The following is a 22,451-nucleotide window of genomic DNA, read 5'->3' as shown; positions in this document are numbered from 1 at the left end:
ACCTATGAGCAAGCAATTAATGAACAACTGAAGTACCACAGCTACCAGTTGATGCCTCTCATCTCTGTCTCCCTGTCTGTCTGTCTGTCTCTCTCTTGCTAAAAAAAAGTAAAATGTAAAATGATTACATTATTCTACTTCGTCTTCAGATTAAAATCCAAATTCCTAAGTATGATATTCATCCTCTGCCTCCATTACATCCTAATCTGCCAAACCTGTTACTCGCTTTATACTGTTGAGCTAATTGAAGTTCCTGACATGTGTTCTCATGCTTTGGCACTTCTGAAGAATCCATTTCTTCTTCCTGGGCCATTCTTTGCCTCATATTCTTCCAGTGAGTCTCCACCTTTATAACAAAACTTCTTGAAAGAGATGTCTATACTCATTGTCTCCAGTTCTTCCTTTTTCATTGACTCCTGTCAGGCTTTGGTCCCCACCATTTTAGTGGAATAGCTCTTGTGGTCACCAGTCACCTCCATGTTGCTAATTCAGTGGTCATTTAATCTTATTTGATCTGTCAGCAGCATTTTTTAAAGATTTTATTTATTTATTTTATTATGTATTTGTATTTTATTTATTGATTTTTGGAGAGAGAGACAGAAAGGGGGGCAGAAGCAGGAAGCATCTACTCATAGTATTTGCTTTCTGTGTCTTTACCAGGCAAGTCCAGGGATTCGAACTGGCGATCTCGGCATTCCAGGTCAACGCTTTAACCACTGTGCCACCATAGGTTAGGCTGTCAGCAGCATTTAACACAGTTGATCCTTCCTTCCCTTTTTGAAACACTCTTCACCTGACTTCCAGGATACTACTCTCACGTCTACCTCCCTGGACACTCATTTATAGGCTCCTTTACTACTTCCTCTTGAACTACCAGAACCTTAAGCTTTTAAGTATCTCCGCAAGGCCCAGGCCCTAAACCTCTTTGTTTATAGTTCCCAGATCGTTTTTATTCTCTCATAACTTTTAAATACCATTTATATGCAAATGACTTCTAAACACATCTCTCACTCAGATCACTCACCTGAACTCCATCTTTACACATTCTGCTGTCCACTGAACATCTCTAATAGGCAAGCCCCAGACTCCTAATCATGAAGTTGTTCTTTCCAGCTCCATAAATGGCAGTTCCCATCTTTCTAATCTATAAACGCAAAAACTTTATGGTCATCTTTCACTGCTCTCTCTTACCTACATCTAAACCCTCAGCAAATGTTCTTGGTTTTGTTTTTAATATGTGTGTAGAACACTTGTCACCATCTCCATTGTTAGCATCCTTCATTAAACCACCATTATTTTCTCCCAGATGATTGCAGTAGCCGCCAGGCAGTTCTTCAGGCTTTGACCCTTGTCTTCACACAGCAGCAAGAGCAATTCTTTGAATATGTAAAAAAAAAAAAAAAAAAGCTGTCATTTTTCTGCCCACAGCCCTCCAACAGCTTCCCATCTCACGCAGAGTAAAACCTAAATTCCTATAAGTGAGACTGTCACTTCAGGACTGGAGTGACTGGAGGCCACACTTCTCTTCTCCGCTTTGTCCAGAGAAAGGGCATCTTTTCTAACCTGCACAAAGGCGCTCATGTGCTGGTTAGCTACCCTGCCTTCCAGGCCATGTGTCATCCCTGATCTAGCTGCTACCTCTCTGACCTTATCTCTTTCTCCTCTCCCTTTCTTACTCTTTTCCAGCCCCCCTGGCCTTCTTGCTGGTCCTCAGACATGTCCTCCTGTCTGGTGGTCTTTGGACTTTCTGCTCTCTCTGCTTCAGTCACTCTTCTCCCAGGAATCTATATGACTTACTTTTGTCAGATTTCTGAAAGGTCACTGTACCGGTGAGAGCTTTCCTCTTCCCACCTTCCTTCCTCTCTAGCGTTCACTTCTGGTTCCATTACCCCCACAACTTGCCCCCCACTGTCATACTATATTTTTACTCTGTGTGTCTGTCTCTCTACTTGAATGTAGCCCCTGGGAAGTTAAGGACTTTGTTTTGTTCAATGCTATGTCTGTAGCATCTAGGATAGTGGCAGACACACAGAAGGTGCCCCTGTATATTTATTAAATAAATAAATATAGTACAACTTAAGCTATGTCTGTAGCATCTAGGATAGTGGCAGACACACAGAAGGTGCCCCTGTATATTTATTAAATAAATAAATATAGTACAACTTAAGCATTGTCCTAGATGTGGTTTCTTTAGATGTCCCTGATGTTTTCCTGCCCTTTCCCACAGACTAGCGAGATGCCCCTCTGGGCCCACTGTGTCCGCCTCTGTCACACTGCCTCCTCTGCTCTGTAGCAGTGGCTCTTTTAAGCAGACCCAATAGACCTGATTCGGAACCTTTGGGATTTCTCTGTATCCCTAACTGTCAAACATGAATGAATGAATGAATGAATGAACGAACGAAAGGTAATCTGAGCTGGTTTATGTAACTCAGTGCCGTTTCATAGATGCTGAGAAATAATCACTTCAGCTGTGTTCAGTTTGAGGGCACTGCAAATCGTGTCTTCTGAGCAGACCAGGTAACTTCTCAGTGATTGCTGACTATTAAGGAAGTATTTGTTTGGTATGTACTCTTAGAAACTGTATTATGCACTGGAATGTATACATATGGGTGGGGAAGTATAATGGGGAATGAGAACATTTTGGTTCCTGATATTGTTAAACTTACTGCCTACTGGAACAGACAGAATATAAACAAAGTCCGTAACACGGTGTGCCTCAAATGGTAATACCATGGTGGAGGAAGGACACAGAACCGTGGGATAACATAGCAATGGTACTTAACCAAGTTTAAGCGAATTCAGGGAAGCTTTCCTGGAGCTGTATAGGCTGAGATCTGAAAAGCCAGTAGAAGCCAAGTGAATGAGAGTGGTAGGACTTGTGTACCTTGAGGGGGAGGAAAGTGGAGGGGATTAAAGAGAGGGAATGCGGGCATTGGAGAGAATTATGTAAGACCCTTAGGTAAGAGAGCAGCTTCATGGAGTGGTGTGGGAGTTATGAAAACACTAAATCTGATCAGAGAGAAAAAGTCCTAGGTTCTTATAGGACATTCATAGATGAAGTAAAGGAACTTGGATTTTATCCTAAGGGTAATAGGTAGCCACTGGTATTCAGTTGTCTGAATGATTACCCATTTCTTTCTCCTTTGATGTTTATCTTTTACTATCTGAAATTGCATTATTTATAGTCTGTCTGCCCTACTAGATGGTAAGCTCCAAGTAGCTAGGGAGTTTATATTATATTGCTTAGTTTCTAGCTATAAAACAATGCCTGGCACTTAGTAGACATTCAATAAATACTGATTGAATAAATGAATAAGGAAATTGACTTCTCATGTGGGAAAACTGTTGGTCTATTTTCAGATTATTACCTTTTTGGAACTATTTTACATTTATAAATTGATTTTTTCATTATTTAGTTAATTTTATTTTATTTTTATTTTTTTTATTTAGTTAATTTTAAAAAGATAAATTAGGTCTTTTAAACTTTGAAATTATTTTGCTATCTCCCTCTTCCTATATATGGCTTAGTTGTATTTATAGGTCATATATGTTATTTCAGATAATTAAATATCAGTGATATTGCCCAAACATGGTAAAATTGATTTAGACATTTATTCATCAAAGCATTTATAATAGTGAAAACATCCCACATTGGGAGAATGTTTAAATAAATTATAGTGTATCATATGATGAAATACTGTGCAATCATTTGAAGTTATGATTTTGGAAACTAACAACATGGAAAAGTTAAACTTTTAGTATGAAGTGAAAAAATTATGATACAAGCTGAATATAGAGTGTCCCTAATTTTTATAATTATATATATATTATATAAATATAAAATTATAATTATAAAAGTTGGAAGGAAATAACACCAAAATATTTAGTAGTCATTACATTTGGGTGGTGGGTTTCTGAATGATTTTTGGTTTTTATTAATTTTCTGGGTTTTTTTCCCTAAAATTTATACTATGATTATATACTTATATAGAATGTTTTGCCTTCGCAGACATTTTTTAGCATGCCATGGGTTTTATTTGATGTTAGTATGGCTGCATCTCAGACGCCAACTTCTGTATCCAACTCTAGTTGGGTAATGATTCTTAACTGAGAGCAGTGGAATGTAGTTTGAAAACTACTCAGAAAGGTGCTGTTTGTTATCTTTGACATCATGGATGGATTTTAGAAAAAGTCCTGACTTGTTACTTTTCGGTCAGTACATTTATATATATATATTAAAGATAAGAATTATAATAAATTTTATTCTAAAAATAAATGCATGACCCTGGATGGGTAGCTCAGTTGGTTAGAGTGTCGTCCCAATATACCAGGGTTGCGGATTGATCCCTGGTCAGGGCACATACAAGTATCAACCAATGATGCATAAATAAGTGGAACAACAAATCAGTGTTTTCTTCTCTCTTTCTCCCTTCCCTTCTCTCTCTAAAATTAATAAATAAAACTCTAAAAAAACCCGCATGAATTGTTTATAGCTATTGTGCGCTGGAGGACTGCGACTTGGCTGGGAGGGCAAGCAGGTAGTGAAGTATTTGACCTTGTTTGTGTCATCAGGAGATTTCCAAACTAGGTTTCCCACATGAAACAAATAAAATGCTGAACCTTCTCTTAGAGAGTGTTGAATATTGAGAAACCATCACACATATGATATGCTTGGTTAGTAAGAAAAGAGTTCTTCATTGACTGGTGGTAGGTATTTTGACCCCAAAGGGATAGTACATGACAGTAGAATAGATTAGAACTTTTAATTCATGGGTTGAAATATCATATTTATCTCTGAGATCCATGGGACATTTTTTTTTACATTTGTTTTAGATGAATATTTGACTGAATTTACTTTAAGCTTTAGATTAATTGATGGTCTTTCTTTTTTTCAGGCTTATCAAAGCTTTGGCTTTGTTGCTAAAGCAAGCCAAGACTTAACTTTCCTCTGGTGAATAAGTATGCAGAGTATGACATGGCAGTTCAAGCAATAAATAAACATGCGGTTCTCCCACCTGTCCTTAGTAGAAGTGACAAGGAATTTTTGGAAAGTATACAAAGATACATAACCACAGAAACGGAAAGAGTGGGCTGTAATGAGGAAGGGCCTGCTGATGAATATTACATCATTTACCGAAACGTTTTTGATAAGGTATCATAATGCTCTTAAGACAATGGAGTTTCCATGGAGAAGAAATGGTCTTTCTTGACAACTAATATTTCTGTCTCAGTTACACAACTGCTTGTTTAACTACATATATCAATTTTGAGAAGTTTGTCCATTTTGTTCGAAAGGGGTGAATGGGGAAAATGCAATGCTGCATTTGTTACTAGACAGTTAATGAGTGTTTCAACTATTTTAGCTTACCTGCAAGCTAGCAATTTTTATTTTTTTATCAGTTTTTGAGCAACACCAAAGTGTGCCCTCTAACAATATTTTGACCTTTCATCTGAAAGTATAGGATTTGTGAGGGATTGGAATGCAAGCAGGAACCTGGTGGCTCCTTGTCTTGAATTTGTGGTATCGTTAATTAAAATCTTGGTTCAGGTTTGATCGAGCACAGCGATCATCAGCCTTTTTCATCTCATGGCACACAGATTACTTACTAAAATTCTTCAGCATACCAAAAAAAATTTTTTTATTTGATCTGACAAAAAAATAGGTGTAATTTTGATTCAGTCACACCAGATGGCTATTGTTGTTGTGGCTGTTGTCATTTTTTTATTTGACAAGGGAAAAGGGTCAGTGTTCCTTACTAAATAGTCAGGTATTGCATGTTTTAAATATTCTTGCAGCACACCAGTTGAAAATCGCTGATGTAGCCTGACCTGTGGTGGTGCAGTGGATAAAGCGTCGACCTGGAAATGCTGAGGTCGCCAGTTCGAAACCCTGGGCTTGCCTGGTCAAGGCACATATGGGAGTTGATGCTTTCCAGCTCCTCCGCCCTCCTTTCTCTCTCCCTCTCTGTTTCTCTCTCTCCCTCTCTCTCTCCTCTCTAAAAATGAATAAATAAAATTAAAAAAAAAAAAAAGATTTAAAAAAAAAAAAAAGATGTTTCACAGCTTACATTTAAAAAAAAAAAAAATCGCTGATGTAGCATATTAAATTGATACTCCTTAGATTAGCAGTCTAGATAGGAATTGCAAACAGGGGGTTTGACCAGACTGAACATTGGCAATATGGAGATAATATTAGAAAGTGCTATAGCATAGGCCCTGGCCGGGTAATTCAGTTGGTTAAGGCATCGTCCCATTATGCCAAGGTTGTGGGTTCAGTTGCCAGTAAGGGCACATATAAGAATCAACCAGTAAGTATTTATATATAAATAAGTGGAACAGCAAATCAATGTTTCTTTCTTTCTCTTTCTTCCTTCCTTGCTCTCTAAAATCAATAAAAAGGAAAAAAAGAAGAAAAGAAAATGATATGGCTTATATAACATTTGATTTTGCTTTGAAAGTTTTTAGCAATGCCTGTTTTTCCTTATGAACAATTGCAGTTGCTCTGCCAGTCCTGATTTTTTTGCCTTGCTTTTTTTTTTCTACCCACAATCCCCTTGAAAGGTGCCTGTACAGTATAATACATGAAATCAGCATTCTTTTCTCCTTTTCTAGAAGAAATGATTACTTGTCTTAAGACTTCTGTAAACTGTTGGTCTCTGAGTAAAACAGTCACTGGTGAAATAGGAACTCAGTCTTTTCTTTAATTATTAAGTATTATACACACTATGAGTCTTCTGTGTTCTTTAAATAAAAATAGTGTGCCTCCCTATAAGGAAAAGTGAGCAGAAAGCAGTGATAAGTATCTATCAGAAGAATTAAGAAAATTAATGCACATCCACAAGAGCATAAAAGAGAGAAACACTCTTCCTTGTTAGTCATCTAGAAAGTCCTTGAAAATGGTACATTGGCAGGTTAACTTGATTTTATATGTTGTTATGATTAATGATATTACTTTTGGTGTTTTAACTGTTAAGGAATATATTAGATGAATGTTTAAAGGTACTGTTTTGACTAGGTTTTGTAAATATCAAGAATTATACTGAGACCCTACTTCTGTGAAATTGGCAAGGGAAAGTTGCCATAACTGTGATATGCTTATTTTTGCATGCCCAAGTGCCAACACTTGTCATAGTTTTCTTACATGAAGAGCTGTCTGTTTTAAATTAGTATAGTTATAGTAAAGTCATTTTGGAGGTAGTTTTGATAAATTTAATTCTTAGAGAAAAGACACGGTATTAAATAAAAGATAATATCTACATCTATAGTCCTTTTCTCTCTACCCTCAGTATTGTCATTTGGGCTCTTTGTACATGGTACACTTATCAAATGCAATTGTACCTATTCTTCATGGCTAAGAGGGGATCTGAAATATAAATATTTTAGTACTTACAGAAACTTTTCTACTAGCTTTTCATTAAGATAATTTGCCTTTCCATTTTCACATTCCAGCACAGTGCATTGTTAATACTCTATTAATGACCATGTTCTCTAATCTTCCTTCCACTCTTGGAAGGACCTTCAATTTGCATCTCTAAGTACTTGACACCAGGGAACAAATACTAAATTCTGTTTAAAATCACAGAGTATTTGACCTGGTGAAGCATGTTTGAATCAAAGCAAGGAGGACTTGAGGGTAGGCTGTAGAGAAAGCCAAGGACTTAGTAAGCAAAGAAGACCAAAGCTTGAAAGAGTGAGCTTCTAGAGAAACAGGTGAATTTCAAGGCAGCTGGATTCCAGCAAGTGGCTGGTCTTTTGTGTTTCCGGTAGCATGTTGTACAAATAGTCTGGGTCCGTATATGAGAGCTGAGGTGGAATGGATGCTGTTCCTCTTCTCTCTCAGACCCCAGTACCTAGTAAGTCTAGTTCTGTATTTCCTGGCTTTAATGGACGCTGTAATACAAAAGCTTCAAACTTGAATGCCTCCAGAGTCAAGGAAGTTCATTTAAAAGAGTTGAGTGGGGTGGCTATAAGAGAATAGGAATCATGTGGGACTGGTAAAATGAAGAACCAGTGCGGTCTACAGCTCCAGCTGATTATTGCCGTTGAGGAATGGTGGTTCCATGTTGGTAGATTTTTCATAGCTTTCGGGAGAAGCTGGAAATACAGTTTTCAGGTAAAATTTCCTAAATTTTGAAACATTTTGTGAGTCAAGCAAAACTATTCTACCTGTGGCATGCCAGTCTGTCTCCTTTATTACAATGTATTATCTATGCATTCTCAAAGGTTCCCATGAGTGTTCTGAAAGCTCTTTCTTCTAGCAGACAGAGGCTGATATGGGAGCTGATGAATGTCTCACTACAAGTCTATTAATGTATCTGAGTTGTCTTGGATTGTTGTAGCACATCCCAGAGGTGTGGGGACTGGAGGATGGCCAGGAACAACAGGGTGCTTAATTGAAAGACCACAGAATACTGACCTCTGTTTTATTATGGGTTCCTGGGTGGCAGCCCTTCTTATTTGAACTGATAGGTAGTATGGTCATGTCAAAAAGACAATATCTCCCACTCAGATATCTTCTCCTGGTACTTGCCATTGATTAATAATCTCATATCATTTTTTGAGATACCAGATGTCTTTCTGGATAATTTTTTCTAGATATTGTCTAGCTAACAGGAAATTAGTGGGGGATACCAGAGACTAGAATGTAGCAGGGGTAGAAAGCCTAATTGGAGCTTTCAGAGAAAATTATGGGTTAATTACATCTATTTTCTTTACACATCAATCTCTTCTGAAATCCTTGTAAGCACAATTTGGAAATTGGAAATTATAACTTTTTTGTTTTTTAACTTATTTTGAGTGTTTTTATTTATTTTTGCATGGGTAACACATATATAAGATTAACCAAAAAAAAAAAAAAAAAAAAAAAAAGGAAAATAGAAAGGAAAGGAGGGCCTGAGTTGTGGTGGCGCAGTGGATAAAACGTCGACCTGGAACACTGAGGTCGCCAGTTCGAAACCCTGGGCTTGCCTGGTCAAGGCACATATGGGAGTTGATGCTTCCTGCTCCTCCTCCGCTTTTCTCTCCCACTATCTCTCTCCTCTCTCTAAAATGAATAAAATAGCCTGACCAGGAGGTGGCGCAGTGGATAGAGCATTGGACTGGGATGTGGAAGGACCCAGGGTCGAGACCCCCAAGGTCGCCAGCTTGAGCGCAGGCTCATCTGGCTTGAGCAAAAGCTCACCAGCTTGGACCCAGTGTCACTGGCTCCAGCAAGGGGTTACTCAGTCTGCTGAAGGCCCGCGGTCAAGGCACATATGAGAAAGCAATCAATGAACAACTAAGAAGTCGCAACGCGCAACGAAAAACTAATGATTGATACTTCTCATCTCTCTCTGTTTCTGTCTGTCTGTCCCTGTCTATCCCTCTGACTGTCTCTCTGTCTCTGTAAAAAAAAAAAAAAAAAAAAAAAAAGTAAAATAAAAAAAAGGGGAGGAGAGAGGGAGGAAGGGGGGCAGGGGAGAAGGAAGGAGGGAGGGAGGAAAACTAGATTTGGAGGTGGTTAAGGGATGATATGTAATTATATTTAAAAGACCCAAAATTGGGATAATTAAACCTGGTATTGGTTTTAACTGGCATATATGATATATATGTGTTCATACCAAGAAGAGAAAATATGATCTTTTTTCCTCATATTTAAGCTTGCAGTACTGTAATGATTCACAAAGACCACATATTTAGGAAATATTATCTTTAATATCTAGTCATATTTGTGCAAACTCAAATTTTAAAAATTTTAGACTCTAATTTGCTCATCATGTTTCATTAAAAAAATAATCTATAATGCTGTTTGTAAGGCTTTTGATCGACAGTGTTCTAGAAAAAAAATTCAGTACCACAGGCAGAAAAATCATATTTCAGGTAATAGAATATGTTACTGCATACAAATCCATTCTTACTTCAATCAAAAAAGAATATGATGCCATTATTGAGAAAATAAAGAAAGACCAAAGAACTACATTTTATCTTCATGGAAAACTTAAAGTTTGGGCAGCAGAGCCCACAACATTGGTATATCACAGGAAAAGAATAATCCAACTTGAAGCAAAGTAAGTATATTAGTAAGTAGGTGATCATTAACTAGCTAGTGTAACTACAAACAGTGGTTCTGTCTTTTTGAATTATAATTTTGTTTTAAAGCTATGTTTAATTTTTAATTTTTTAATCTTTATTTTTAATTTATTGTGTTAACATGGTTTCAAGTGTCCGACTCAATATAACACTCTCTACACCAGGGGTCCCCAAACTACAGCCCGCGGGCCGCATGCGGCCCCCCGAGGCCATTTATCCGGCCCCCGCTGCACTTCTGGAAGGGGCACCTCTTTCATTGGTGGTCAGTGAGAGGAGCATAGTTCCCATTGAAATACTGGTCAGTTTGTTTATTTAAATTTACTTGTTCTTTATTTTAAATATTGTATTTGTTCCCGTTTTGTTTTTTTACTTTAAAATAAGATATGTGCAGTGTACGTAGGGATTTGTTCATAGTCTTTTTTATAGTCCGGCCCTCCAGTGGTCTGAGGGACAGTGAACTGGCCCCCTGTGTAAAAAGTTTGGGGACCCCTGCTCTACACCTTGCATTGTGTGCCCCTCTGGAAGCTATGTTTTCTTGTTACACTTCCTACCAGCTGGAAATGACTATATCTATATATATATCTATATATATATATCAAATGACTATATATATAGTCAATATATATATATTTGAAATTACTATATTTTTTTATTAAAGTTCTGTTTGAGAATTACATCTCTTCAGATAATTGGTAGTATCACAATGTGAGGGATGCAGGTAGGTGCTCCAGGTAATTTCTTGCTGGAAGATTTGATAGTACAATTTCTTTTTTTGTTTTTGTATTTTTCTGAAGCTGGAAACGGGGACGCAGTCAGACAGACTCCCGCATGCGCCTGACTGGGATCCACCCGGCATGCCCCCCAGGGGGCGACGCTCTGCCCATCTGGGACATTGCTCTGTTGCAATCAGAGTGATTCTAGCGCCTGAGGCAGAGGCCATAAAGCCATCCTCAGCGCCCGGGCCAACTTTGCTCCAATGGAGCCTTGGCTGCAGGAGGGGAAGAGAGAGACAGAGAGGAAGGAGAGGGGGAGGGGTGAAGAAGCAGATGGGCGCTTCTCCTGTGTGCCCTGGCCGGGAATCGAACCCGGGACTCCCATATGCCAGGCTGACACTACCACTGAGCCAACCGGCCAGGGCCTGATAGTACAATTTCATAATTACCATCTGAATTACAGCACTTAATTCTGTGATGTACAAATGTGAGTAACCTACTAGGAAAGGATCAGGTGCTCACTCTTACTGAGTTGTCTCATATTTCCAGTGTTCCTTCCATATGGTAAATGATGGGCACATTATTTTTATAATTTCCAATCAATTTGGAAAATTATGCAAAGTTTGACCTGGTAATATGGCTGGCTGATGCTGAATCTTCCCAGTGAGGGATAATGCGACATAAAACATTTTCTAAAAATATTTCCAAAAGCAATGAGAAGCTGACAAGATAGTAAGAGATCATTAGGGCAAAATCATAATGAAAGACAAAAAAATAGAGGAACACTGAAGCTTCTAAGGTCCTGAGAGCATTTATTCAAATTGGTGATCATACACTTCAGTTTCTAGTGTGGCACGAAAGACAGAGCCCAGAATCTGCCCTAGGGGTGTAGTTGACGGGAAATCCTCCCTGTATAAAGCTGTGATGATAAAGGGCTACACCTACAGAGTGAACCAAGGATAAGCTGCCCCAGTCTTGGGGTCTGCATAGAAAATTACCTTCTGCCTAGCAGACTGCTAATAGGAACAGGCCTTATTTTAGGGGTGATGAAGTGTTCTGGAACTAGAAATTGTAGTGGTTTCACAACTCTGAATAAATTAAAACTCACTAAATTGTATACCTTACAAGGGTTAGTTTTAAGGAATGTGAACTATATGTGAATAAAGCTATTTTAAAAAAAGACATGGAAAACAAGGTGAAAAAGTGATATGTTTAATCAGAACTCTAAGAAGATAAATGGGACTGGGATAATATTTGAAGGGGTAAAGGCTGAGAACATTCTAGAACTGGTGGATGATAGCAATTCACTGATATAAAAGGCCCCCAAAATCCCAAGTAAATAATAAATACTCAAGTAGATTTATTATAGTGAAATTGTCAAAGAGATCATAAAAGTAGCTACAGAAAAAGGCAACACTTAGATACTTCTCAATGTGTTGTAGCATATATTGGGATTTAATTCCTTTTTTTGGCTGAATAATATTCCCTTGTATGTATATACCATATTTTGTTTACTTATCTGTTGATGAATACTTGGGTTGTTTCCGTTTTTGGCTGTTGTGAATAATGTTACAATGAACATTTATATACAAGTATCTGTGTGGGTCCCTGCTTTCAATTCTTTTGAAAGTCTATTTCCTTTTTTTTTTTTTTTTTTTTGTATTTTTCTGAAGTTGGAAATGGGGAGGCAGTCAGATAGACTCCCGCATGCGCCCGACTGGTATCCACCTGGCATGCCCACCAGGGGGCGATGCTCTGCCCATCTGGGGCATTGCTCTGTTGCAACCAGAGCCATTCTAGCTCCTGAGGCAGAGGCCATGGAGCCATCCTCAGCACCCGAGCCAACTTTGCTCCAATGGAGCCTTGGCTGCAGGAGGGAAGATTGAGACAGAGAGGAAGGAGAGGGGGAGGGGTGGAGAAGCAAATGGGCGCTTCTCCTGTGTGCCCTGGCCAGGAATCGAACCCGGGACTCCTGCACGCCAGGCCGACGCTCTACCACTGAGCAAACCGGCCAGGGCCAAAGTCTATTTCCTTTTAACGTTGCTTTCTTTCACAAGCATAAGTTTACATGGATGAAAGCTGAAAGATATTTTATTTTTGCAGTTCCACTTTCATAAATACTGCAAGCTCTCGTTCTGACCAACCTATAGTTACCAAGAATCAGATACAGACAGCAGTTATCTACTGACACACTTGTTTTCAATTTGCCAAAAACTCTGTGACATTTATTTATCTAATTTATTTTAATTTGTTATTTTCTCCCTGGGCCAACATCTCAGTGATAAGCTAGGAAGTAGACTTCAAATAGTGCTTAAAAGAGGTTTTATATCTACTTCTTGGTATTTGAGATCCCCATTTTAGGAGAAATTCAGTTTTATCCCAAAGAAGTGCTACTATTCCTCTAGCTCAGGGGTTGGGAACCTATGGCTCGCGAGCCAGATGTGGCTCTTTTGATGGCTGCATCTGGCTCGCAGACAAATATTTAATAAAAAAAATAATAACGTTAAAAATATAAAACATTCTCATGTATTACAATCCATTCATTTCCTACCGCTCATGTTCATGGTTTCAAGTGGCTCGAGCTGTCCTCCAAGACAACACCAAATTTTTATTGGATAATGCATAAGGTACATGGGTTGTTGTATGGCTCTCACAGAATTACATTTTAAAATATGTGGTGTTCATGGCTCTCTCAGCCAAAAAGTTTCCTGACTGCTGCTCTAGCTCTAGGATCAAAATTGCTGTAGTATGCTGAGTAATGGCTCCTAAAGATATCAGGTCCTAATCTGGGGAATCTGTAAATGTTATCTTATATGGAAAAGGGTCTTTGCAGATGTGATTACATTAAAGATCTTGAGATGGGGAGATTATCTCAGGTTATCCATATGGCAAAAGTGTCACAAGTTTACTAACCTCAGTCACAAGTGTCCTTATTAGAGATGGGCAGAGGGAGTGTTGACAGAGGAGGAGAAGGGAGTGCAGCCACGAAGGCAGAGACTGAAATGATGTGGCCATAGGAGTCCAGCAGCCCCCAGCGGCAGGACAAGACAGGAACAGATTCTCCCCCAGCGTGGTCCTGACAACACTTTGGATTTGGGCCAGGGATACTGATTTTGCTGCCATCCAGAACTGTAGAGAATACTTTCCTGTTGTTCTAAGCCATCAAGTTTGTGGTCATTTGCAATGGCAGCCCTAAAAAATGAATACAATTACTTACAAAAATAATTTTTAAATTGCAAAGGTAATTTTCACCTTAAAGGAATAGACATGGTACATTGTGGCCAGATTATTATGTTTAACACATAAATTTTCAATAAGGTTATGAATCATAGTATTATATTGATGCTCTGAGACATAATTGTTCCTCACTTGTGAGGTTAGAAAACTTTAGGGGGGGCACTGTTTTATAATCTTCCACCTAAATCTATTATGGTTCAAAATGACAATTAGGCAAAATAAATTAATGATTTAACCTGCTTTATTATACATTTTAGGATTAAATAAGTTAGTTGATAGAAACATAAGAAAGCCTTTTTGTTTTTCAGAATGAGGGTTATTGAAAGTAATTCTTCAAAGATTCAATTGCAAATAGACAAAGTGAAACAACTTAGGGCAGAGTATGACATAAAAGAAGTAAAACCTTTTACTTTCTGCAAAAATCCTTCAAAACCAATTCCAGGTACTGTGTTTTTTTGTAAAATATTTGAAAGAAATTCTAACTCTTCTCAGTTATTATCTATTATGTGAATGAATATATATGTGCTATGTGTATATCTTCCAAGTATACCAGGACTTAATGTATTCTTTACAAACAACTTTAGCCAGGACTCTAGGTAGAAACAAGGGAATGAGAAAACCCTAAAAGATTAAAGGAGTTTCAGTCTGACTGGATTCTGTAAAGTGTAAGGTTTCTTAAAGTGTGGCTCCTGGTCAACAGCAGCATTAATTGGGAACCTTTTAGAAATGCAAATTCTTTGGCCTCACAGCGGACTGACTGTTGTAAGAACTCCAGTGATGGGAATGGGTGGAGGTGGAGGTGGAGGTGGAGGTAGAGCCTAACAGTTTTAACAAGTCCTCCAGGTTGTTCTGATGTCCTCTAGAGTTTGAGAACCCATGGTTAATACATGAAAAAACTGTAGTGTGTTAAGTTCTGGTGAATATTATTGATTCATATTGATGAATTTATCAAGGATGTTGAGAGGTTTGTATGATGAATAGATAGAGGAATTACAAATAATTCATCCTGGAGACAAGAATTTTTTTTTTTTTTTTTTTAGCTCCCGAAAGAGAGATTGAGAGAGAGACAGGGACAGACAGACAGGAAGGGAGAGAGATGAGAAGCATCAACTCCTAGTCACTGCACCTTAGTTGTTCATTGATTGATTTCTCACATGTGCCTTGACCGGGGGTCTCTAGCTGAGCCAATGACCCCTTGCTCAAGCCAGCGACCATGGGGTCATGTTTATGATCCTGTGCTCAAGCCAGCGACCCCATGCTCAAGCTGGTGAACCCACAGTCAAGCCAGTGAGCCTGTGCTCAAGCTGGTGACATCAGGGTTTTAAACTTGGGTCTTCAACATCTCAGGTCAACCCTCCATCCACTGCACTACGACCTGGTCAGTCAAAGAAGTCTTTAAGAATAGATAACTATTGAAAACTCTTATGGAGTTCAGCTCGTGTTTATCCAGAAGCAGAATCAATAGGTGGAAATTTAGGAAGTTAGATTTTTATTCAATGGAAGAAGTTATGTCTTGAAATAATGAGCTACTCCACACCAGCGGATTTCAACTGAGGTTGAACGATTAGCCAGTGTTTGGTGCGGGCAGGGACTAGATTCCCTTTTAAATATAAATTTATGACTAACAAAACATAAGTAAGATATATATAAATAAGTACAGAATAACTGACAAGTTGATTAAATGCTGAGAGAATTCAGGGTAAAGCAATGATTAAAATTGAATTGTATTAATCCAGGGGAGTTTCTGGAGGAGAATTTTTAGGTATGCCTTTAAAGGCAATAATTAGCCTGAAGGAGAAAGGAAGTCATTTTTAGTGTGTGTGAGTGTGTGTGTATTGTTATGAATAATGAGTAGAAGGCACAATAGAAAGGGAGAGAGGACTGAAGACATGGCTAGCATTTATAAACTTTGCATTGGCGAGAAGAGCTAGATTACCCTGGGGTTAGCTGTAGTAGTTTAATGGTAGATTTGGTTAAAGAGATATCACTAGGCAGAAATCCTGAATTGGGAGGCAGATACGCTTAGTGTTACTGAATAATAGCAATACTCAGGGGTTTGCAAGATGTGGTGATGAGGTCATTTAAATTTTCTTTTTTAAGATGCTACGGTTTGGACAATCAGTCTTCCTGTAATCCTCACTGCTATGTTTAAAAACTGCTAGCCATTTAAAATTGTATGCTAATTCTGTTTATGTTCAGTAAACTATAAGCTCATGCTACCATTTCTTAACTATTTTTTGACATAGAGAACTCTCTGACCTATTTTGCTTTTGAGCACAAGAGTCCCACACATGACTTGCCTTGTTTGATTTGTTCCCTTTTCCCATAGGTATGACTTTCGAAAAATCCGTCAATTTAGATGCTCTCAATAAATACCTGAAACATCTTGAAGATAAATATGCAGAAATTAAACAACTAATGTCAAAAAAATATGTACCAGCTCAGAAGAAGGCAGATTTAGAGGAGGAAATGATTGTGGTACTAAAACGGCGAGATATAGCTGAAAATCTGAACAAAGAATTACAGTTTCGGTACACAAGTTGATTTCAAGTTTTAAGTTTTTATTGTGTTTATTCTAATATTTCACTATGTTATTTTAGGTTCAGTATGTTGTTGATGTTTTTATCTTTATAGTCATCAAAGACTGCAGAATATTTTAAATGCACTTATTTCATGGATAAAATCTGATATGAGCAGCTCATTTCAAAGCTTTGTGAATCAAGCTGAGGAAACTAAAGAAATACACGGTAGTTTATTTAAAAAAATATTACTTACCCCTTCCCCCCAGAAAGCTAAAGAGTGGGAATTTTCCTAGGCTCAGTTTAAAGAAAGCAAAAATGTACTATTTCTGTTAGGTCTCTGTTGCCCTATTGGCGTCTGTTGGGCAGATAAAATGTATTATGCTCACTTTGTTAAAGTTAACACTGCCCATGTGAGGCTGTCGCCCAGGTGATATTAATGTGTGTTGAGAATCCTTGTAGCCTGGGGCTTGGTTTTGGGATTAAGCCTTTCCCACCCTTTTTTGATGTGGGGCAGTACAATCCAATCATGCCTCAGAGAAGTGACTTTGTATTAGGGACTTCCCTACTTTGTATATTGGATTAGAGGTTGTGAAGCTACACTATAAAATAGGGAAGGAGCGGGAGCTTGCGCTCTTGGTTCCTGGGATGATTAGAAGAGAGATCAGAAGAGGAACAGAGGTGAATAAGTCTGGTGAGCTAGAAACCTTTGATTCTAGGAAACTCGGATAAGTCAGTGGCTTTGTGAGCACTGAATGTGATTGGGTTTTGGAGCCCAGTGTGTATTTTTACTTGCCCGCCGGGTGCAAGCTAGAATTAAAGACTATGGCCCATCAGTTTGTGGCTCTGTTGTTTCTTTACCGACTGTCTGAATCCAGTGCGAACCTGCATAGGCCAGAAGACTGCTTTGATAGTGGCCTTGGCCTTGGCTTCTGGCTTTACAGCGTCTTTTTTCAACAGCTGACGGATAATTGGTAAAGAATAGATGTGAGGAGCCACAGAGATAATATCTGAAAATGTACCTTAAAATAAGGAAGAAAGGGAAAGGGAGGCTACTCAGTTTAGAGGAGGTTGGTGCTATTAGAAACCAGCATTAAGTTGTCGGTATTAAACATCTATATGCTCATTATTTTCTCTTGATTTTAACCTTAAATATCATCTGGTGGGTCTTTTGGTATTTATAGTTGACCAAGGCATTTTTGAAGAACTATTTGATCCAGGCAAGGCAAAAGAAGCTGAAATTTTGCTTTACTACATTGAAAGGCAAGTATTTTAAGCTTTGATTTTTTTCTTGTTAAAATAATATTGCATTTATTTAATATATATTCAAATACCTATTAAATACATATTTAATATTTACTTATTAAATGTTTAGCACATTTATTTAGCATCTTGATGAGCTGTAGTGTCTAGCATTTGTATCTTTAAATTTTTACTCTAGTAGACAAATTAGAAAGTAAGCTAGAATTAAAAAAAATAGCTTCTTTGTGAAAAAATACTGAATTGGTAGTCTAGGAAATATTTCAGAGAATATGGGTATATTATAGTTTTGATTTAAATTTTATTTATATATTTCTTGCATTTCCTCACCATCAACTTGGTATTATAAAATGTTTTTTGAGAATGTCTTCTTGCGTCTACGGCCATACCACCCTGAACGCGCCCGATCTCGTCTGATCTCGGAAGCTAAGCAGGGTCGGGCCTGGTTAGTACTTGGATGGGAGAGAATGTCTTCTTGAGTCAGATAATCCTAACGGTTAGGACCTAACCAAATTAGTCTTGTTTTTTTCTCACTATTTTCATTCTATTACATATTAAGAAGGTATATTTTTGCCTGATACTTAAGATATTATATATAATATATATTAGAGGCTTAAAGAAATTTAAGACTTTATTCTTTAAGAGATTAATTCATAGGCTATAAAGTCAGTATGTAATCAACATATGTAATATTCCCAATGTTAAACAGTTTTCATGCTGTTGATTTACATGTTGATAATGTTACTTATTTGTGAAGATTAGTTTGAGAGACAGCAAAGCCTGTGTTTTTTCCTTACACTGTATGCTTTTCTAAGTCTACCAACTTTAGATATGAGAGATAAACCCTTGTTGAGGTTAAAAGTTTTCTGTATTTTGCTTAATGCAGTGGTAGTCAACCTGGTCCCTACCGCTCACTAGCGGGCGTTCCAGCTTTCAGGGTAGGCGGTAGCTAAGCAACCAAAGTATAAATAAAAAGATAGATTTAACTATAGTAAGTTATTTTTTTTTTATTTTTTTTTATTTTATTTTTTTACAGAGACAGAGAGAGAGTCAGAGTGAAGGATAGACAGGGACAGACAGGAACGGAGAGATGAGAAGCATCAATCATTAGTTTTTTCGTTGCGCATTGCGACACCTTAGTTGTTCATTGATTGCTTTCTCCTATGTGCCTTGACCGCGGGCCTTCAGCAGACCGAGTAACCCCTTGCTGGAGCCAGCGACCTTGGGTCCAAGCTGGTGAATTTTTGCTCAAACCAGATGAGCCCACGCTCAAGCTGGCGACCTCGGGGTCTCGAACCTGGGTCTTCCGCATCCCAGTCTGACGCTCTATCCACTGCGCCACCGCCTGGTCAGGCTATAGTAAGTTATTTTATAAAGATTTATTCTGCCAAACTTAGCAAAAATCTGACATAAAGTACTTGGTAAGTAATTATTATATGCTTTAACTTGCTGTAACTCTGCTTTATAAATTTTATAAAGTAAAGTTACTTCCCTACTTTATAAATCACCATTACTGTGGAACCGGTGGTTGGTTAGAAAATTTTACTATTAACAGAGATACAAAAGTGGGCGGTAGGTATAAAAAGGTTGACTACCCATGGCTTAATATTACATTGGTGTTTTTCTTCTCTGGGGTCCCACATTCATTTGCAACACTGTGTAAATCATGTTTGCCATAGTTTTAAATGTGAGGTAAGGGCTTATTTGAAGACATTCTGCCCTAGGAAGATTAGTAGAGGCTTAAGTTATTTGAACTAGTATCCTTTCTGCTTTGTTAGTCTTGTATTTACTTGGGAGTCTCATGCCTGGCAGAGCAATTTAGGCTTCTGAAATCCATGGACACCTCTTGATCTTCAACTTGACAGCCTTTGTGTTCAATTAATATTTCCTCTGGGTGAGCCACTTAAGCAGATTGCCCTTTCTTCCCCTGACACCGCCTTTTACCTGGAGACTTTATGAGAGAAAAAATCTGAGCTCATTGTAAATTCACTTCATGTTCTGTCCATTTTTTATGGCTTGCTATAAATACTATAGGAATTAAGTACAGGGTCAGGTTCAAAGTCAACTGGCAGGTGAGAGTTTTATTCTGAGGCTACAAATGACAGAATATTAGGGGAAAAAAGAGAAAGACCATCTTATAGAATATATGAATCTAGTTATAATTTATTGCAACTGCTTTTCTCTATTACTATGTCACTATATTTAGTCTGTATTAGACATTTCTAATCAGTTTTTTTTGTTTATATACAATATTTTTAATGTATAATGAAATACAACGGCTATAGGTTCAATGAATTAATCTCACTCGGTGAATATGAGAAGGCAGCTTGTTTGGCAGCAAGCAGTCCTAAAAGAATTCTTCAAAACATTGGGACAGTGAATAAATTTAAGGGTAAGCATTTCTCTCTAAACCTTATATATGTTTGCAAGTTCTACTCTTTCCCCATGATAGAATAGAAAGTTTTGAACTGGGAGATTCCAGTCTTATCTCTCCCATTTACACAGTTCCCTTAGCTGTAACATTAAAAGGTTTGATTAGGTTTTCTAAATTAAATTAGGAAATATTTCAAATATACAGAAAAGTATGGAGAACAGCCATGCACTCATTAATAAATGTTAATATTTTGTCACATTTGTTCCACTTCCTTTTAAAAATGACTTTGTGTAAGCTGGTATACATACAACGAAGTAAAGTACACAATTTGATAAGTTTTGACATGTGTACCACCACAGAGTTCCCTTATTTCTCTCAGTGATCCCTCTCTCCCCACCACAGCTTCTTCTCCAGGCCTTAGGCCACCTCTACTCTCCTTTCAGTCTGCTTTGCATTTCCTAGTATTTTATATAAATGGAATTATATAGTAGATATTCTTTTTTGACTGACTTATTACACTCAGCATAAATATTTTGAACTTAACCCATTTGGTGTATTAATTGATGGTTCATTCTTTTATTTATGAGCAGTATTTCATTGTATGACTACAAACCCTTTATCAGATAAATGATTTGCAGGTGTTTTCTCTAGTCTCTGGCTTGTCTTCTAATTCTCTTAACAGTATCTTTCTTTTTTTATATAAATTTTTATTAATTTTAATGGGGTCACATCAATAAATCAGGGTATATATGTTCAAAGAAAACATGTCCAGGTTATCTTGTCATTCAATTATGTTGCATATCCATCGCCCAAAGTCAGATTGTCCTCGTCACCTTCTATCTAGTTTTCTTTGTGCCCCTCTCCCTCCCCCTTTTCCTCTCCCTCTCCCCCCCATAACCCCCACACTCTTGTCCATGTCTCTTAGTCTCGTTTTTATGTCCCGCCAATGTATGGAATCATACAATTCTTAGTTTTTTCTGATTTACTTATTTCACTCCGTATAATGTTATCAAGATCCAACCATTTTGTTGTAAATGATCCGATGTCATCATTTCTTATGGCTGAGTAGTATTCTATAGTGTATATGTGCCACATCTTCTTTATCCAGTCATCTATTTTTTTTTCCTGAAGCTGGAAACGGGGAGGCAGTCAGACAGACTCCCGCATGCGCCCAACCGGGATCCACCCGGCACGCCCACCAGGGGGCGATGCTTTGCCCATCCGGGGCATCGCTCTGTTGCGACCAGAGCCACTCAAGCGCCTGGGGCAGAGGCCAAGGAGCCATCCCCAGCGCCCGGGCCATCTTTTGCTCCTATGGAGCCTTGGCTGCGGGAGGGGAAGAGAGAGACAGAGAGGAAGGAGAGGGGGAGGGGTGGATAAGCAGATGGGCGCTTCTCCTGTGTGCCCTGGCCAGAATCGAACCCGGGACTTCCGCACACCAGGCCGACGCTCTACCACCGAGCCAACCGGTCAGGGCCTATCCAGTCATCTATTGAAGGGCTTTTTGGTTGTTTCCATGTCTTGGCCACTGTGAACAATGCTGCAATGAACATAGGGCTACATGTGTCTTTACGTATCAATGTCCCTGAGTTTTGGGGTATATACCCAGTAGAGGGATTGCTGGGTCATAAGGTAGTTCTTTCTAAGGGTAGAAGTCTTTAATTTTCTTGAAGTCCAATTTGAGAATTTTTCTGTTATGGATCGTTATGTTAGTATCATACCTAAGAAATCTGTGCCTAATCTTCAGAGATATTTCTCCTAATTTTTTTAATAAGAATTTTTATTTTTATCTTTTTTTTAGCCAGAAAGAGAGAGACAGACAAAAAGAAAGGAAAGGATAGAGATGAGAAACATCAACTCATAGTTGTGTCACTTTAGTTGTTCATTGATAACTTCTCATACATACCTTGACCAGGAGGCTCTAGCCGAGTCAGTGACCCCTTGTTCAAGCCAGTGATCTTGGGCTCAAGCCATTGACCATGGGATCATATCTATGATCCTATGCTCAAGCCAGCAACCCCATACTTAAGTTGGTGAGCCTGTGCTCAAGCTTCATGAGAGCCCGTGCGTTTCAAACCTTGGACCTCAGGGTCCCAGGTAATTACTCTATACACTCTGCCACCTATATATCTTTTCTTTTATAGCTGTGCTTTTGCTGTTGTATCTTTTCTTTTATAGCTGTGCTTTTGCTGTTGTATCTTTTCTTTTATGGCTGTGCTTTTGCTGTTGTATCTTTTCTTTTATGGCTGTGCTTTTGCTGTTGTATCTTTTCTTTTATGG

The 22,451-nt window shown here is 38.2% G+C and overlaps 1 protein-coding gene across 1 annotated transcript in view; it reads left to right on the top strand.

Moving 5' to 3' along the window:
• CLHC1 (clathrin heavy chain linker domain containing 1) overlaps positions 1 to 22,451 on the top strand; it is a 61,325-nt gene that overhangs the window by 1,409 nt on the left and 37,465 nt on the right. Inside the window, exons 2-8 of the mRNA XM_066267150.1 lie at positions 4,896 to 5,152; positions 9,859 to 10,046; positions 14,327 to 14,460; positions 16,348 to 16,549; positions 16,653 to 16,765; positions 17,722 to 17,800; positions 20,083 to 20,189. Coding sequence (XP_066123247.1) covers positions 4,976 to 5,152; positions 9,859 to 10,046; positions 14,327 to 14,460; positions 16,348 to 16,549; positions 16,653 to 16,765; positions 17,722 to 17,800; positions 20,083 to 20,189 — 1,000 coding nt within the window. The 5' untranslated portion in view covers positions 4,896 to 4,975. The remainder of the gene's footprint in view (positions 1 to 4,895; positions 5,153 to 9,858; positions 10,047 to 14,326; positions 14,461 to 16,347; positions 16,550 to 16,652; positions 16,766 to 17,721; positions 17,801 to 20,082; positions 20,190 to 22,451) is intronic.

This window comes from Saccopteryx bilineata, chromosome 3 (genome assembly GCF_036850765.1).
Source record: "Saccopteryx bilineata isolate mSacBil1 chromosome 3, mSacBil1_pri_phased_curated, whole genome shotgun sequence".
NCBI lineage: Eukaryota > Metazoa > Chordata > Mammalia > Chiroptera > Emballonuridae > Saccopteryx > Saccopteryx bilineata.
Note: the sequence above shows the minus strand (reverse complement) of the source record. Positions and strands in the feature narration are given on the sequence as shown.